The sequence below is a fragment of the Camellia sinensis genome, unplaced genomic scaffold (assembly GCF_055761805.1).
Source record: "Camellia sinensis isolate YWXY unplaced genomic scaffold, ASM5576180v1 Unanchor1, whole genome shotgun sequence".
Taxonomy (NCBI): domain Eukaryota; kingdom Viridiplantae; phylum Streptophyta; class Magnoliopsida; order Ericales; family Theaceae; genus Camellia; species Camellia sinensis.
The window spans coordinates 26,955,336-26,973,545 of NW_028128987.1; the positions used below are offsets into that span (position 1 = coordinate 26,955,336).

Below are 18,210 nucleotides of genomic sequence, written 5' to 3' on the forward strand. Positions count from 1 at the left end.
TTACAAGTTCAAAGAAAAAAAAAAAATTGGAATCCAATGATAAACCCTGAACAATATAAATTTATATTTATTATCCTTCAGTAGATTTTAAAAATTATTATATTTAATTTAAATATAATTATTTATGACATAAAATAAATATATAAAATTATTTATTTTACATATTGTGTCTATGCTTCTTAGGGTGTAGCTGGTGCGTAGGAATGGCAACGGGCCGGGGCGGGGCCGGGGATGACACTCCCCGTCCCCGATCCCCGAAGGTAGAAAAATCCCCGTCCCCGTCCCCGATCCCGACGGGGAACCCCTCACCTCCCCCACCCCCATCCCCTAACGGGGATCGGGTTTCCCCGACCTCGAAACATCCCCGACAGATCTGTTCAACACACAACCAAAAAAAAAAAAAAAAATTCTGTAGAATGGAGGCTTCATGGTTCATGATCTGTTCTTCAACACACCACAATCATCAACAACAACAGCAAATATGTATGACTTAAAAAAAAAAAAATGTTCTTCAACAACAAATATATATATATATATAGAGAGAGACAGAGAGAGAGAGAGAAAGAGGGCAACCGAAGATTCATGGTTCATGATCTGTTTCACTATCTTTTTTTTCTTCAACAACAAATATATATATATATATATAATGTTCCAGCCAGTCACAGAGATACATACTGATCTGTATATGTAACATATAGAATCAACATCAAAAAAAATAGATCGGTATATGTAACATACAGATCTGTGTATCTGTGTAAGAGAGAGAGAGAGAGAGGAGGCCGATCGCGACGCCGACAGTGGCGATGAGCGACGGAGGAGGCCGATCGGCGGAGGAGGCAGATCTGTGGCTGTGAACGACGCTGTGAACGACGGAGGAGGCCGATCGTGATGCCGACAGTGGCGATGAACGACAGAGGAGGCCGATCTGTGGCTGTGAACGACGGAGGAGGCCGATCGCGAAGCCGCGACGCCGACAGTGGCGATGATCGACGTCGTGAACAAGGCTAGAGAGAGAGAGAGTAGAGGGGGTAGAGAGAGAGAGACGGAAGACAACTGGATGAGGATTTGGTTTGGTTACTATGTGTGTCTATATATATATCTAGGGGTAAATTAGTAATTTTAATTCGGGGAAAAACCGGGCCGGGGAACGGGGCCGGGCCGGGTATGGGGTTGGGATACTTATCCCCGTCCCCGGCTCGAATCTGTTCGGGGATTGATTTTTAAATACCATCCCCGTCCCGTCGGGAGTATTTTTCGGGAAAAACCCGCACAATTCGGGATCGGGGGTCGGGTCCCCATTGGGCCGGTTTCAAATTGCCATCTCTACTGGTGTGCTATCCAAGTTCGTGATGTAATTAGTTGGAAGCCCCAGTGACAACGATAAAATGTGAACCCTAAAGTTGACTAGAAACAAGGCTATAGTCAGGTTTTATGGCTGATTTCTGCATTTTCTAGCATGCAAGGGCCAATGTCCATGAGATATGTGGTTCCAAATGAAGCCTAAAATTTTGAAAATAGGAAGACAAGAAATAACTAGATTTGAACTGGAAACATGTTCCAGATAGATAGTATAACACTATCCGAAATTCGAAATGCTTATGCCTTGTGTTAAGCATTTGCCTTTAAAAACTATGATGTGTGTATATATACATGGTTTTCTATGATGAAGACTTGAATTTGGCAAGTGAGACCTTATAGAAGATAGAATTTTTGATGGGAGGGGATCTAGGCGAGAGTTGTAACACATGGAAAGCTCCATGTGGAAAGGAAGCAAGCCTTTCAATGTTCTTCTTAGGTCAGTGTGTTTCTAACAGAATCCTATAAGTATGGAGGAAACTCTTTCACTTTCAAAATAATGTTTATGAATTGTCAAGAAACAAGTCCTACTTGTGAGCCACCATATAGGTTGTGCACTCTTTCCAATTTTTTTTCTTCCTTGTATTAAAAGTCATAAGTTGCAAAAACACAGACACGCCAACATGATTTTCAAAAAATATAGGACACGATATGCTTGGAACATGTTAAAATTTTATATTTTTATAAATTTATTACATGTCATATTATATATATGAATAATTTATTAAAAGATAATGAAAAGTATGTAACACGGTGCTAATTATATTAAAAATTATATATTCCATAACTTAAACATTAAAATATTATTTACTTACAATCACATTTTAAAAAATGTAAAACAATTATAAAACATTGTAACAAACATGATGTATAAGGAGATGTCCAGAATTGCAACAACTATAGGGGAATAAAGCTGATGTGTCATATAATGAAAGTGTGGGAGAGAGTGATGGAATGTCGATTGCGAGATATAATAGAGGTGCTAGAGAACCAATTTGGATTTATGCATAGTAGGTCAACAATGGAAGCGATCTATTTTTTTAGGAGAATAATAGAAAAGTAGAGAGAAGAAAAGAAACATTTATATGATTTTTATTGATATTGAGAAAGCATATGATAGAGTGCCTCAGAATATAATCTGGTGGGTATTAGAGAAGAAAACGGTGACAAAAGGCTACATTGATGTAATTAGGGATATGTTTGAAGGTGTGGTAACCATTATTAGATCGTCGGCTGGAGAAACGAGTGAATTTTCAATTACTGTACGGTTACATCAAGGATCAACCTTAAGTCTTTATCTTTTTGCTTTTGTTATGGATGAGTTGACGAGAAATATCCAGGATGATGTGCCATGGTATATGCTTTTTGCAGATGATATTGTGTAGTAGATGAGACTAGAGAAGGAGTTGGCACTAAGTTGGAGACTTGGAGAGAAGCATTTGAATCTAAAGGATTTAGGATAAGTTAAACTAAGACATAGTACATGGAGTGTAATTTTAGTAATAGTCACAATGGAAAAAGAGGAGAAGTGAACATTGAGAATCAAGAACTACTTAAGAGTGAATATTTTCGTTATCTAGAATCGATTATTACAACAGCTGGGGAGATATAGAATTAAGGCGGGGTGGCTTAAATGGGGGAGTGCATTTGGGGTACTGTGCGATAAACGAGTATCCGATAGACTAAAAAGAAAGTTCTATAGAACGGTTATTAGACCAGCGATGTTGTATGGAACGCAATGTTGGGCAACTAAGAAACAACATATAGATAAGATGAGTGTTGCTGAGATGAGGTTGCTAAGGTGGAGATGTGGCAAGACTAGAAAAAACAAAGTTAGAAATGAGTCTATTCGTGAATGGGTAGGAGCAGTACCAATCGAAATTAAGTTGAGAGAGAATAGATTGAGATGGTTCGGTCATATACAATGGAGACTAACAGAGGCAATAGTGAAGAGATGCGATATAGTAATGGTAGATGGAAGTGTTAGTGGAAGAGGTAGACCTAGATTGACGTGGGCTTGTGTAGTAAATAGAGATATGAATCTTCTTAATTTGACTAACCAAATTGCCTCTAATGGAATCGAGTGGGGAAAAAATATTCATGTAACCAACACCATTTGATGGAACTTAAGATTTGGTTTGGTTCGGTTTGGTTCGGTTCTATGTATTCATCTAATAAATGTTGCGTAACATATTTAGAGTTCATAAGTTGTGTTATGAAATTTGCAGAACATTGTTATAATGAAGGACTCATTGCATAGGACATATTTGGAGGGCTTAAGAAGTGTCGACAAAGTGTCCGCATGGTGTCTGATATTATGAATTGTGATTTTTTTAATTAAGACACGAAGAAGAAATGTTAGACACGCTTTTGAAAGTGTTTGAAGAATGTCAGTGTTTGACGCAAGTGTCGGATTTGATACAACACACTTCCTTTATAGAAGTGTCCGTGCTTCTTAAGTCATTATCCATGACAATTGGTAGACAATGTCTTTCTTCTGTTTTTATCTAGAAATTCATTCCCCTCGATACAAAAGAGTGGTTTTTTTTTTTTTTTTTTTTTTTTTTTCTACCTTCGGTGGGGGGAGGGGGTTGTTAAATATGACAACAACAATGATACATCCCACTAATTTGGGAGCACTAATGGACCACTAATGAGGTGGAAATTCAAAAAAAAAAAAGAAAAAAAAAACTTAAGGCCAAAACATCACATCAGTCAGTGGAACCCACTCTCTAGAGCTCCTTTAGTGCTCCCGATATAGAGCTCCCAAACATTTTTCATATGACAAATGTATGTGTCATATGGCCCAGATTATCTGTTATGTTCATTGCATTCTTTTTTTCTTTTTTCTGTTTCTCTTCTTTTTTCTAAGAAGGATGGGGTAGCCTTTATGAGTTGAATTATCAGGCATCTCGATTATGGAGATATAACATCTTCAAAATATTTTCTTGAGATGAGTTCGTCTGTGATCAATATTCAATTTGTAAGGGAGGGCTACCCCTGTTGTATGGTCCATAACCATTGGACCTTTTTTTCTTTCTTTCTTTTTTCTTCAATTTGTCAGTTTATTTTATGCATTTTCTGTTTTTGTAGAACATAATGCAAATGCTGAAGCATGTCATGCATATTTGAAACAGCATGCCTTTTTATCTCACCGCCATTCCTTCAAATCTAGGCATGCAGGGCTGACTGAGAGGTTTGAATTATTTATTTGTGGTCGAGAACTGGCAAATGCATTCTCTGAACTAACTGACCCTGTGGATCAGGTAAGCATCAACAGAATTTTTGAATCTCACAACTATCTGTAATTATCACGTCTTGAGTAACTGTAAAACAGGTGACGAACTTTTCAGGATGAATTTCTTGGTTTTGGCTATTCAATAATAAAAGGGTGTTGGTCGGGCTGGGTTGAGACAGGATAATGCGGTTATATTATATCCATCAAAAACCATTTCGTGAAAATCAAAACAAGCCAACTTGAAAAGTGTAGTGCCAAGGTTCTTGTTCTGTTTTGGCCTACTGAATCACTGATGGTCTTCTTAGCGCAATGCTGAATTCTTTTATTAATGGACTTTAAGATTTGGAATGCTCTTCCCTTGAACCTTAAACAGCAGACTTGTATTTCTTCAATACCATGATTGCTGTAAATTGCCTTTTCCCATTGTGATGGGATAGTGGTGGATTTATGGAAGGTCTCCTGTTTTCTTTACTGTCACTTTCTTTTAGTTTGCAAAATAAAAGAAGATATATGTTTTTTTGAAAAATGTATCCAAGAGCTAGTCTTCACTGAAACAAATCATCCATGAAAGGTTTATCGGTATGATGTTTTTATAGAGTACAATCAGAAAATGTTGTGGAGTTGATGTTTTGATGAAGAGTTTAAATACAAGAGCAGTTGGGTGTAGTATAAATTATCTTTTGTTGGTGATGGCCACAACCTTTCTGTCTATTGAATTTAGTAGCTATTGCTGCAGTAAAAAAAGAATGAAAAGAATTATTTGGCTTACCTATGTATGAGGTGGAGGCCATATATAATAGATTCATGATACAATTTAGGAAATGATATAAGTAAGGAAACAATACTAAATCAATGATTGACACAATTACAGATTATATACATAATACTAAAAATAAAAAGATTTTATGTACTCTAATTTCTATATTCAATACTCCCTCTCAAGCTGGTGTGAAGATATTCAACAATTGCAGCTTGCCAATGGATGACTGGAAAAAGTCGGAAAAAAGTCAACGGCTAGTCCAAATAAATGTTACCGAACAAATCTGGTAGTCCACTAAATAAAAGAGGCTAAAAAAGTGCTTAATACATCAGTATCACACCCTAAAAAGTGAAAAAAAATAGGGATTGAACTGCCCTAGAAGACCTACCAAAGCATCTATAGCCAAGAAACACTTTTTTCAACAACCAACAAGACTCTGGTCGGCATCAGAGGCCGGAGCTAATGTCGGGAGATAGCTTATGGTCGTGCCAGACCGTTGTAGAAACTAGTTGGAACTAATGTCGGGATAGCTTGAGGTCACGCTGGACTGTTGTAGGAACTGACCGCAATCAATGTCGGGATCAGTGTTGTGAAAAGCGCGCCTAGGCGCAAGGTGAAGTGAAGCGCATGGTTTGCGCCTGGACAGGTCCCAGGCGAGGCGAGTTGAGTTAGGCGCACGCCTTAGACGCGACTTGAACCAGTCGACAGAGGCGCAAGGCACACGACTAGGCACGCTTGATTTTTCGAATGGCTCTTAACCACAGATCTGATCTAACGGCTGCGGGGTGTGTTTTGAATGGCTCTTAACCACAGAGGATTACAACTCATGTACAATATGGCCCAAATACGACTGAAATGAACCCTAACCTGTGTCGTCTCTTCATCTCTCGTCTCGCCTTGGACTGCGACTTCAATTGGACTGCTCGACTTCTTCGACTTCACTGGTATGCTTCGCCATCTTCTTCTTCTTCTTCTTCTTCTTCTTCTTCTCCTCTTCGACTGGGCTGATCGACTGGGTTTTGTTTTTTGTTTTTTTTTTTTTCTTCGGCTTTGACTTCTTCGACTTCTTCTTCTTCTTCTTCGACTCTGACTCTGACTCTGACTCTCTTTCTCCTCCTTCTTCTTCTTCTTTTGGCTGTGTCGTCTCTATTTTGCCTCCTTTTTTTTTTTTTTTTTTTTTTTTTTTCCAATTATGCCTTTGAGTCTATTAGAAACAAAAAAAAAAAAAAAATACAAATACAAATACAAAATAATTAACTAAAAAAAATAGACTAAAAAAAATATATTATTGAAATAGATTATTATGCCTTCTTTTTTTTTCATTTTTTTTTCCCTTATCTGTTAGGGGAAAAAAATAGATTTTGATTCTGATTAATTAACTAAAAAAAATACACTGAAAAAAATTACAAATAAATAATTATTCACAAATAATTAATTAATACAATGTTCTACTAGTCTTTTTTTTTTTTTTTCCTTTATCTGTTGGGGAAAAAAAATAGATTCTGATTCTGATTAATTAACTAAAACTATTTTCCAAAATTAGATTCTGATTCTGACTCTTATTTTCCAAAATTAGATTCTTATTCTAATTAACTAAAATTAATTCATATTTTTCAAAATTAGATTCTGATTCTGATTCTTATTTTCTAAAATTAGATTCTAATTCTAATAAACTAAAATTAATTCATATTTTTCAAAATTAGATTCTGATTCTGATTCTTATTTTCCAAAATTAGATTAGTCTATGTTAATTTTTTTATTTTTTACTAAGATTGTGCGCCTTACTTCAATAAAGCCCGCGCCTTGCCTCTCGCCTCGCCTTGCGCCTAGGCCCCGAGAGACCTTCAGCGCCTTAGTGTGCCTTGAGCCTTTAAAAACACTGGTCGGGATAGTTTACGAGGTCATGCCGGACTGTTGTAGGAGCTAACCGGAATCAATGTCGGGACAGTTTAAGGAGTCATGTCGAACCGTTGTAGAGATTAACCGGAATCAATGTCGAGACAGTTTAAAAGGGTCATGCTGGTCTGATGTAGAGAATTGGATGTTGAACCAACAAACGTGGCACACACATAACTTATTACGTGATGCTGAACAATGATGGTAACAGATGACTGAGTGCGCCAAGGAGCGGCTTATTTGAAAGTGCGTTAGGGGACGGCTTTAGTGGTGCATTAGAGGGGGCGGCTTGAAGGTATAATACCTCCCCTCAAACTCAAATAGGTTTGAAGATAGAAATAATGATATAAATAAGGAAACAATACTAAATCAGTGATTGACAGAATCACAGATTACATACATAATACTAAAATAAAAAGATTCTATGGACTCTAATTTCTATATTCAACAGAAAATAAATATGAGTATAGAGTATGCGTACTGGTACAATTGCATGCGTACTGGGTACGCAAAATACGCATCGATACTTTTTCTTAATTTTTGAATGTTGGGTATAGCATGGGTGCTTTTCGGGTACTTTTGTGGGTATGTCAAACATTAATGTAAATTTTAAAAAAATATAGGGGCACTAAATAAATATATTGGACCTATTTTTATTAAAATTTGAAAGTATAATGTATTTTTGCAATTATCACCAATTTTAAAAATATTTTCAATTTCTTCCCCCCAATTATGGAGCATCTTCGTGTGTGTGTGTGTGTCTCTCTCTCTCTGTGTGACTAGGCTTCTTTCTTTCGCTGCCTGCGATGATAGACCAATTAGGGTTGATGATTGTCAGCGCTCAACAATTTCCATTAAGCTTCCTCTTTTCTCTGACTCTCAGATTGACCAATTGAACTTTGATTTGTAGATTGGATCCTTAACTAAATTTTTGGCATTAAAATTTAGTTTGTACCTTGTCTAGAAATTACAGAACTATAGTATTTTTTATGGATGTACCCTAACTGTACCCATATCTTTTTTTTTCTTTTTCCATTTTTTTAAAAGTTTTGACATATCGGCATGTCCAAAACTGTTTATGTACCCATAATGTACCCCCACACCTGTACTTCCTAGTTAACTGTAATATTAGTGATGCTTCAAATGTGTGCGTTAGTTGGTTGGAGTGTTGGACAATTTTCTTTTTTGCTAAATGTGATACTTTTGAAATATGTTGCAACTTGTGAGAGGTTGGTTTCAATATGAAGCAGAAAATTAGTTTTTGTTAATTTTAAACCATGGTAGAGAGGACGCTTGGAAGAGCAAGTGAGGCAGCATAATGAGAGGAGAGCAGCAGCAATTTCTGAAATGAACGATTCAGATGAGAAAGGGAAAAAAAATGATGACAACTCATACGAAGTGACTCTAGATGAAGACTTTCTTACAGCTTTGGAATATGGAATGCCTCCAGCTTCGGGAATGGTAAGGTTGTCACTTGCAGAAATCAATACCATTCATTTAACACTACATATTTGTTCCGAGTGAGTTGAGTTCTTGTACAAAGATGTGTATACTAAATGTAATTATACGGGGGCTTGTGTGCCTTTTGCATTTGCTGTGCATATCTTGTCCTGTATGTAAATTGTTTTTCAATTTTCCTGAATTACTTTGGATGGTTGTAGTGCAACAATATGTGACTCATTTATGTTTTACAATTTCTTTCCAAACTCATGTTGGGATTGGTAGTTTTCTTTGCCCTAGTGTGTTAGATTTTGTTATTGGACTACATAGGGGATGGGGGACTAAAGTTATAATTATGGAGTGTACATTTCTCGAGCTAAGTAGTGACATACGATAAGTTTGTATCTTGGATTTTATCGAGGGAAAGAAAAATGAAAAGGAGATGTAATTACTTATACATATTCATTTTTTTACAAACAACCAAAAAAAAATAGCTACTCATTTTTCCCAATGAAACAAAAGAAAATAATTTATCTTTTTCAGATAAGAAGGAAAATTCTTTTTAGAGTGAGTGGAATTGAAGGAAGGATTAAGAAGGAAAATTCTCTTATTTTATTGCTTAGCTGCATATATCATAGGTGTATGTTCTCCGTCAGCAGGGTCTAATCGAAATAATTGATGTTTTTTCAGGGACTTGGAGTCGACCGGCTAGTAATGCTTCTGACAAATTCTGTGAGCATCCGAGATGTCATTGCTTTCCCTGTCCTCAAGGTTCAGCAGCAGCATCAGTAGTAGTGGTAGTATTGTGTACTATGCTTTCTTGATGAGCTGTAGTTAGTTGTTCTGAATTTATTTTTAAGAGAATTTTGGTGGCCTCAATCAAATGAGGTTTTACAATACGGGAGGAGAGGACCTTGCCTTCCTTACTGCCTATGCATGCGGATGGGCAATGCATTTTCTAAAGGTGGTGGTGGTTTCTGCTACTTCTTTTTTAGTTATTACCACAAACTTGTGTAATATGTGCGATATAAAGTTAAAGGCCACAACACATATTTATTCCTAAGCTTGTGTGCGCTGGGCAAAAGCCGTCGGTTAAAGGCACAGGTAATGAATGGGCTTGTCCTGGCGGGCATTTAGGGAGAATTGATACATAATTTGAGCTCATTAGAATTTGAGTTTTGAGTCTACTTTATCTGCAGGAGCAGTTCACGATTACTAGGTAATTCTTGTAACATGTATTTTATTGATGAATTAATTTGATTATTTGTTTGCTTTGGTTGGAGATTTGGAAATTCTCTATCAAGCAAGCTTTAACTCTTCTCTTTTTAATTATTTATTTAAATTTTTTATTTGGGAGTTCTGTTCTGTGGCTTGCAGCACATTGTACATATAGTGTGTGATCATTGCTGGAGCCTTTTTATTAAATTATTAGTACAACTGTTGGGACTTCGGCTTGTGAGTATGTGCAATTCTGCATATCATTTGGAGAGAGAACACTTACAAATTATAGTTTGCTCCAGGCAAATGAAAATGATGCTCGAACATGCATTATTTTATTGGCTAAAGCAATAGGTTTCACTACATTTTATCTCCTATGAAGGGATAAGAGGATTAGTGTCATAATATGTGTGGCATGGAGCAATGTTCCAAGACCAGTAACTAACTTCTCCCTCCTCTAGGCTACGCGTATGGCACTGTTGACCCATTTTCAGTAAGACTAGCGCAGGCTTTTAGAGCAGGCACTTGGAAAATTTTATTTCCATACACTTATTTATTTGAGTGTACACACTAAATAAAATTTTATTTTTATGACAATTATATTTTAAAGTAAAATAATCATAATGGATATCAAAATATACCCTTAATATTAAATTTCAATTTTCTCTATCCACATCTTTTTAGTAAAAAAAATCTAAATTTATTTGCTGTTCTTCACTTCTTTCATTGTTTTTCACTGGCTTGTAAAGTAATACTCTCATAGTCCTCTATTGCTTGCAAATCAATACTTTTCAACCAATATTTTCATATTGCTTTATTCTGTGTTTATACTCTATTATTTATATAGTTTTGTCATTATAATCCACAATTATTCTTGATTTTGTGATGGAAGAGTTGTAAACCAATGAAAATTTAAATTCAAATAAAAATATGGCTGGTGATAGCACAAATAGTGATGAAAATGTTAGGTTCCGTTTGGTGGAGTTTTCAAAATCTAGTTCCACATTCACTTTTGAGTATGATGTTTGTTTACGGTTTTCAAATCATAATTCTACACTCATTTTTCAAAATTCAATTCAAAACATAATCATTACTTTTTAAAACTCATAACCAAACACATAATTCAAAACTCTTTTCAAAACTCCATTCAAATCAATATTTTAAAAATATTTTAATTTTGTTAAGATTTTAAATATTTTAATATTTAAATATGTTACGATTTTTTTAATTTTTTAATTTTTTAAGTATTTTTAAATATTTTAATTTTTAAATATAATGATTTTAATTTTTTAAATTTTAAAATATTTTATAAAAATAAATTTAAACTCTATTTTATAAAAATATTTTTAAATATTTTAATTTTTTTGTTATGTATTTGATTACGATTTAAGTATAAAGTTGTGAAAGTAGTATGGAGTTTCGAGTTATGTGTTTGGTTATGAGTTTTAAAAATAATTTTTTAATTGAGTTTTTGTTTTATATGTTTGGTTGCGATTTGAGTGTAGAGTTGTTTTTAAATTTAAAATATTAAAATATTAAATTATTTTAATTTTTTGAATATTTAAATTATTTAAATTTTTACGATTTAAAATTTTTGAATATTTATTTTAATTTTTTACTTTTTAAATTTTTTAGATTATTTAAATTATTTAAATATTTATGATTTAAATTTTTTGAATATTTATTTTGAAAAAAAAATATTTCCTTTGTAGTATTTTCAATTAAAAAATTGATTAATGTTATTTTTTGTTAATAATAAATTTTTTTAATTGAATTTTAAAAAGAGTTTGGTTATGAGTGTTGATCAAAATTTTCAATAATGTGAAAGTAATGTGTTTTGTTATGAGTTATAGCAATTTGAATTAAGTTTTGAAAACTCTTTTTAAAACTCATAACCAAACAAATTTTCTTACGTCACATGTCAAATCAAACTTTCAAAACTCAATTCTACACTCAATTCAAAACTCAATTCCACACTCAATTCAACACTTTATTCAAAAACAATAACCAAACAAATTTTCAACACTCAAATTATAATTCTAAAACACACAAACTCAAAATACAACTCATATTTTTAAATCATAGTTACAAAACTCTACCAAACGGAGCCTTAGTTTTTTTGTGCAGAAGTTTTTTTTTCCGTGATTTTAAGTCAAAAAACCAGTGTCGAAATATTTTATCTTCTTAGGATATCAACTGCCGAAAATAATACTGTTGTATTCGACATTTGAAACTTAACCACCGATTTTATTTGTTTTATTCGATGAACAAATTCTGAAATTATTAAACTAATTTGATTTTTAAAAATAGAAAATTTTGATTTATTTCGATTATTAAATGCTGAATTAAAAATTATTTTTTTCTTTTCAGATTGTATGCATTGAAGAAATTGAGATTTGATCTGATGTTATAGTGGATTGTCCTAGTCATTTTATAACTAACCAGGTAACTTTTAATAAGAATTTCGTAACTCAATAATTTTTATTAGTTAGTTTGTTTTCATGAAAATTGTATGACATTATTTACAAGTTTTCGACAAGAAGTAAAAAAAACATTACAATGATTTGCATTTATCTGATTCATAGGGGGAACATTCAGAACTTCTGAGCCGAAAAACAATATATGAATCGGAAATCAAATGTCGAACCAATTGACCAATTTTAATACTACAGAACTGAAATACTGTACTCAATTCGGAAGTTAACCATCGGGTTTTTTTTTTTTTTTTCAGAACTCAATTGTTGAATTAAGCAATTTTATTTGGGAGTAAATTTCCGAATTAAATAAATAATTTCGGAAAACCAGTGCCAAATGCCCAAAAGCGCAAAACTTGAAAGAAAAAACTAGAGTTTTATAAGAATGGAGTACACAAAGATTTCGAAATCTTGAAATGGTAAATGCAATAACAAAATAATAAATGCAATAGTGAAATGGAAAATAGGAGATGCCTCATCTTCAACAATGCAATGGAGGGCCTTCAATAGAGTTGTCAATGGAGGGTCTTCAATGGAGGACTATGGTCTTCACTTTGACTGTGTACTTTAACTGTGGTCTTCAATGTTTGTCTGGAACCATAGCAGTGGGTCTACAATTTTTAATAGGTGTGTGAAATGAGGATTAGGGTGGTATGTGTATGATAGTATGAGTAAAGCATATAACTGAAACATTTAGTATGTAGATTGAGAAGAATAATTAATAATCAAATTAATAAGTGTGTGCACCGAGGTAAGTAGGTGCGTGGAAATAGAATTTCCCCATATACTTTGGCTTGAACATTAAACTTATAGGGGCTGTTTGGCGCAACAGCTTTTCACAAGTTATGAGTTAATTTCTAGCAACTGGCAAGTATACCCAAACTGCCATCTCCTTATTTTTTTCTGTCGGGAAATAAAAAAATAAAAGTAAAAATAAATGGTGGACTGGCTTATGTTTTATGTTTTACACACACACACACACACACACACACATATATATATGTATATTTCATTCTGTTGGCATGACCTCATGAAAGTAAGTTCTGTGATTGTGAAAGGATCAAAGGCTAAATGCAATTCTGGGGGAATGAAAATATAGCTTCAATTGACATACTTTCTGATAATGTTTTTGGATTTGTGGAAATAGAAAATTTCTGAAAGGTTTAATGGTAACCAAAGAAAAGAAGAAAGGATGTATTATGTATTTGTACAATCTGCGAAACATCTATCTTTCACATTAAACTTAGAAAAATAGGATTATATTATCTCTCTTTTTGATTCAGGAAAAGCATATGTGGGGGTTCATTCATGCATAGTTAATTTGGTGATTGGAGAAGAATAGACTCCTGAGGCAAATCTTTATTGTCACGAAGTTATCTACGAAATATCTCTTACAACTTAGCCCTTAAGAGTGATATTCTAATTGAATTTCCTGTTTTCTAAGAACCTAAAAGCCTGGATAGCTTGAAGTTGTTTTCAGTTATAACTTGATTGTAATTGTGTCATTTGGCTTCATTTTGTCACAGTGATGAGGAGATATTGACAACAAACAGGAACATAGAGGATGCATTTGTATGGTTCTTTGATTATATTCTACTCAACCCAGCTCAGATATGCTTTGTAAATTCCTATCAATGACATGAAAATAGTCTTCAGATATATCATTGCTGTCTTGCTCCCAATTTAAGAATTTTCTATTGAGAGAGCTGAGTTCAATTTAGCTGAGGGCAATAGGGTATTGTTTCTTTATACTGCTATATATTTTTATTCTTTAATCTTCTTCCTTGTTTCATCAATCACTATTGTTTCTGTTCTGTCATAAAATCCGATTTCGAGGAATGATTTCTAACATAAGAAAGGTAGTGGCCATTACTGACAACAATTACTTCAAAATTTGTCTGGCATTTTGGAAATGCTCTAGTCTTGCAGGTTCTTTTATGCCTTGCTCTTGCTGTTTAATATGCATTGTTTAGTTAAAAAGGAATGAATAGGAAATATATCAGAAACATCATATGGAATCTATGTAATTAATCATACATGGCAACTGTGCTAATGAGGGCTCTTCCTCAGTTTTAGCCAGTGGAAGAGAACCAACAAAATGTGGAAGGTTGAGTGATTGAGGAACACTGTTTCATTACATTAGTAATATGGAGAGAGAATCTCCAGTACTTATCGAAGATCAAATAAAGATTGCTTGTTGGTTTCTTTATGTTAAGAAAGAACTGCAATGACCTGAATTATTTACCCTTATTGGTATTCCAGAATTTCAATGACTTGCAGGGAGACCTTACAGTAGAGCTATTTGGCTTAAGCTCTTTGCCCTCTTCGGAAGCTGCGGCGATTTGGCGGTCTTGCTGGGATCAAATAGCTAGTAATACATATGATTGCAATCGATAAGAAGAAGCCGAGTGGAAACCCAACTGCAACTCCTTCCCATGAAAACCATGACTCCTTGATGTCATCCTCCTCCTGCACTTCTGGCGGTGGCAGCTTCTCTGGACATTTCACCCTAATTTGAAATCCGCATAACCCAATGTTATTAGCATAGTAATTTGGATCGTCCATCGTGTCCATCTGTCCACCCACTGGAATTTTTCCAACGAGCTCGTTGTTGCTCACATCCAACGTAGTCAGTTCTTGCAGCTTTACTAGTGTTTTTGGGATTGAGCCAGATAGCTTGTTGTGCGACAAGTCCAAGCTCTCCACACTCCGTAAATCACCGAAACTTGCTGGTATTTCACCGGCAAGTCTGTTGAATGAGATGTTGAGTACCTTTAGGCCCTTGAGTTCACCTAATGATGCTGGAATTTCACCCGAAAGTTGGTTCTTTGACAAGTCTAACAAGGAGTACAGGCCAAGGTTGTGACTTGAAAGACCTTGTATCGACTTTTTCCAGTTCACTAGTAAGTCATTGAACTCGATTGAGAAGGTGAACATACCAGAGAGTGATGAATTTGTGACGGGAGTTTCAATCATTCCAGCAAGATATCGCATTTCTGGGGGGATTTTCCCTGTGAGTTTGTTGGATGAGAAATCGAGAATTTGGAGGCTAGTAAGGTTGGAAAGTCCGTTGGGGATCGAACCTTGAAGGGAATTGTTTCGTAAATTCAGAATTTGAAGGGTGGAGATTTCAGAAAGAAATGTTGGCACTTCACCAGTGATTTTGTTGTCATGGAGATCAAGATGTTGAAGCTTGCTCAAACGAGTCAGATCCCGAGGCAAGGGACCTGAGAAGTAGTTTTTTCCCAATGAAAGAATCCTAGTTTCATTAGAGAGAGTCACTGGAATCTCACCTGATAACTCATTGGAGGATAAATCGACAAAAGCAAGCAGGGCATCAGGGTTGAAAGCGGTTAATATGTTGCCAGAAAATCTGTTGCTTGACAAGTCCAACAACAACAGGCGATAAATCTTGGAAATGGAAACTGGAATGGGGCCAGAGAAGTTGTTTGAAGCCAACATAAGAATCATGATCTCAGTAGCATCACCAATGTTGTGAGGCAACTCACCAGAGAAATTGTTTCTGGAGAGGGAAAGGACTGATAAACTCAAAGATTGAAAAAGACGAGGAGGAACACAACCACTAAGCTTGTTATCTGAGAGAATGATGCTTCCAACTTCCATCTCAGCAAGCCAATCTGGGAATGTTCCTTGGAGGTTGTTTTCACTTAAATCAAGAAAATCAAGACTCTTTTGGGTAGAAATCCAATCTGGGATGTCACCATCAAGCCCACAAGACTTGAGAGAGAGTTGAGATAGCCTACACTCGGGCACTACATTAATATTGTTATTCAGCTTCAGCTTGTTTCCTCCCAGAAACAGGTTTTTTAGTGCCTTGAAATTGAGCAGCCAGGATGGAATTTGTCCAGTGAGCATGTTGTTGTCTAGCCTAAGTGTTTCCAAGTTGGTCATATTCTGTATGGATGCTGGGATTCCACCGGTGAAGTAGTTGTCGCTCAAGGCCAAAGTGGAAATGTTTGATAACCTTGTTCCAATCTCAACTGGAATATCCATTGAAAATGAGTTGTTCCTGAGGTCCAGTAGTTGAAGCTCTTTCAGATACAGCACTAGCGAGGAAGGGATCCCGCCATGGAACTCGTTCTGTCGGAGAGACAATTGCTGCAACTTGGAGAGGTTCCCAATCTCTTCCGGGATGCTTCCATGAAAGAAGTTTTCATCCAACTTCAAAGCCTTCAAGTTTGTAAGATAGCCGACTTGGGGACTTAGAACACCATTGAGTGAATTGCCACTCAAGTCCAGATATTGCAGAAACCTCAAGCCAAGGAAAAGTAGTGGTGGGATAGAGCCATGGAAGCTATTCTCCATGAGGTCAAGGTGAACCAGTTTGGTGAGATTGGCAAAACCATCACCGGGAATTTGACCTTGTAAGTTATTGGAGGAGATGTCAAGCAGCATCAACGTGGTAATGCGAAAGAGCGGTGTCAAGACCACCTCCGCATTGATAAGTGGCATTATTGGCATTGGCATGTCCATGTCCATGTCCAATTGGAGAGTAGCGGTGCTGGGACTGGCAATGGAATGCAAGTTAAGAGCAATGATGGAACGTGCCGCCTTTGAATCACAAACGATTCCGTCCCAACTGCAGCAGTCAGAAGAAGTGGAGTTCCAAGATTCTAAGCCATAGATGATGGAGGAATTATCTGAGGAAGAGGAGCCTGAGGAGGTATTGAAGAAGTAGGATTTGAATTGGAGAAGGGCATGCCTTTGATGATCAGGACAACATATTAAACAAGGGATGATGAAGAACAAGTGGATGGTGGTGATGAACAACAACACAACATGTATGCTTGGTTTGGCCATTTGAGTTGAGTTACAGAGTGAGGCAGAGAGACTCAGCAGGAGCTAGCAACTATGGCATTGGCTGGTGGTTTAAATATAATATAAAATAAAATATAAATAAGATATTTTGATTATGTTTATTGGAAACAAATAAGATATCTGGACTACCGTGGGCGTGCTTCATATTTGGAAATAAGTTATTTTAGTAAAAAAATCTCCGCTAAAATATGAGTTTGTATTTTTTTTTATTTTTTATAAAAAAATAAACGTATAAAAAGTAGAGAGAAAAAAAAATCTTTTACCCTTTTTATTGTAATTATTTGATTTTTTTAAAATTTTAATTATTTTTTGACTTTTTAATCATTATAAGAGTTTTCAAACCAAGCCTAATTTTGTTAATAAAAATAATAAAACAACAAAACAAAAGTCTAATTCAAAGTTACAAGGAGTTATAATTAGTGTGTTTGGTTTCAATTTTTTAGAAAGTAGTTTTTTTGATTTTTGTATTGTTTATTTTTAGTGCATAATTTTAAAATTTTAAGCAATTTTTTTAGATGGATCTTATTTAGATATATCTAAATAATAAAATATTTGTGAAAAAATATTTTTAAAAATTAATAAATATACGAAAATATGAAAAATATACTGAATCTTTGTATTTTTAGTATTTAGTGAATTTTTTAAAGATTTTTTTCATAAATATTATACTTTTAAAGTTTTTTTTATATTAGGTGTGTGTAAAAATTAAGAAAAAAAATTGCTTAAAATATTAAAAAAATTCAGTAAAAACAAAAAAAAAATACTGAAAACAAAAAAGTAGCATTTTCTAAAAAGTAAATTTTGAAAACTGAAACCAAACAGAGTGAATATTTTGGCACATATTAATATCAAACAGTGTCATAATTCACAGTTTCATTTATCATAATTATGGGTTCGTTTGGGATGTGGGTTGGCTTTTTGGTTTTTTTAACATAGGGCTAAAAAGACTCGTTTGAGATAAAATTTTTGACTTTTTTAAGAGAAAAAAT

General features: G+C 34.7%; 2 protein-coding genes and 1 long non-coding RNA gene across 11 annotated transcripts in view; 2 read left to right on the plus strand and 1 right to left on the minus strand.

The window, feature by feature from the left end:
• The window catches only part of LOC114275129 (lysine--tRNA ligase, chloroplastic/mitochondrial), a 49,750-nt gene extending 39,744 nt beyond the window's left edge, over positions 1 to 10,006 (plus strand). For 4 of the 9 annotated variants that reach the window (XM_082910812.1, XM_082910815.1, XM_082910813.1 and 1 more), the window contains 3 exons: positions 4,532 to 4,622; positions 8,535 to 8,711; positions 9,381 to 10,006. In XM_082910812.1, the coding sequence (XP_082766938.1) occupies positions 4,532 to 4,622; positions 8,535 to 8,711; positions 9,381 to 9,482 (370 nt within the window). In that variant the 3' untranslated portion in view covers positions 9,483 to 10,006. Of the gene's footprint in view, positions 1 to 4,531; positions 4,623 to 4,693; positions 5,121 to 8,534; positions 8,717 to 9,380 lie in introns of those variants that run through there. The other 5 variants (XM_082910814.1, XM_082910818.1, XM_082910816.1 and 2 more) reach the window with 3 other exon arrangements.
• A 2,215-nt stretch (positions 10,007 to 12,221) lies between these two features.
• LOC145814244 (uncharacterized) lies at positions 12,222 to 14,267 on the plus strand. The gene is made up of 2 exons (XR_014357588.1): positions 12,222 to 12,353; positions 13,909 to 14,267. It is a non-coding gene; the product is annotated as an uncharacterized LOC145814244 (long non-coding RNA).
• A 112-nt stretch (positions 14,268 to 14,379) lies between these two features.
• On the minus strand, positions 14,380 to 17,492 carry LOC114275128 (uncharacterized). The gene has a single exon (XM_028217123.2). The coding sequence runs from the start codon at positions 17,201 to 17,203 to the stop codon at positions 14,690 to 14,692; it is 2,514 nt and encodes an 837-aa protein (XP_028072924.1). The 5' UTR covers positions 17,204 to 17,492; the 3' UTR covers positions 14,380 to 14,689.
• Positions 17,493 to 18,210: the final 718 nt, after the last annotated feature.

Coding starts and splice junctions, on each gene's coding strand:
- LOC114275128 (XM_028217123.2), bottom strand. CDS start 17,203: ATGGCCAAACCAAGCATACATGTTGTGTTGTTGTTCATCACCACCATC.